The sequence below is a fragment of the Sinocyclocheilus grahami genome, unplaced genomic scaffold (assembly GCF_001515645.1).
Source record: "Sinocyclocheilus grahami isolate Dianchi unplaced genomic scaffold, SAMN03320097.WGS_v1.1 scaffold2794.1, whole genome shotgun sequence".
Lineage (NCBI taxonomy): Eukaryota > Metazoa > Chordata > Actinopteri > Cypriniformes > Cyprinidae > Sinocyclocheilus > Sinocyclocheilus grahami.
The window spans coordinates 50852-51233 of record NW_015507971.1 but is presented as its reverse complement, the minus strand read 5'-3'; the positions used below and the strand labels follow the sequence as shown (position 1 = coordinate 51233).

At 40.3% G+C, this 382-nt stretch overlaps 1 protein-coding gene across 1 annotated transcript in view; it reads left to right on the top strand.

The window, feature by feature from the left end:
• The window catches only part of LOC107575659 (E3 ubiquitin-protein ligase TRIM58-like), a 5454-nt gene that overhangs the window by 2727 nt on the left and 2345 nt on the right, over nucleotides 1-382 (top strand). Inside the window, exon 2 of the mRNA XM_016262022.1 lies at nucleotides 240-291. Within this exon, the coding sequence (XP_016117508.1) occupies nucleotides 240-291 (52 nt within the window). The remainder of the gene's footprint in view (nucleotides 1-239; nucleotides 292-382) is intronic.

Sequence of the window (382 nt, the reverse complement as noted above, 5' to 3'; positions counted from 1 at the left end):
TCTCACACTGAAGACCACATTCACTTCCTGCAGGTGGAGCATTTTACTTCAGAGATGCTTTTCGTGTTGAGCAAGTGACATTATAATTCTTACTAATGTATAAACTAATTGTACAGGTGTAAATGGCATCTAACATGTTTTGTGATCATTGATTGCAACCACATTCAAAGGATGTTTGAGTCTGCAGATCTCTGTTGTATGTCAGCTTCTTTAATAATGTCCACTCTCTTCTCCTCTAGAACTTTCCATCGTTAATGTCTCATCCACACACTAAAGACTGGTCTGAGACCTGTGTGTATGCGGATCTATGTGTGGGCACCACCAGAAGAGCTGTGCTCAAACTAGTGGAGACTCTTACTGAAGAAGTAGAAAAACTTGCAGA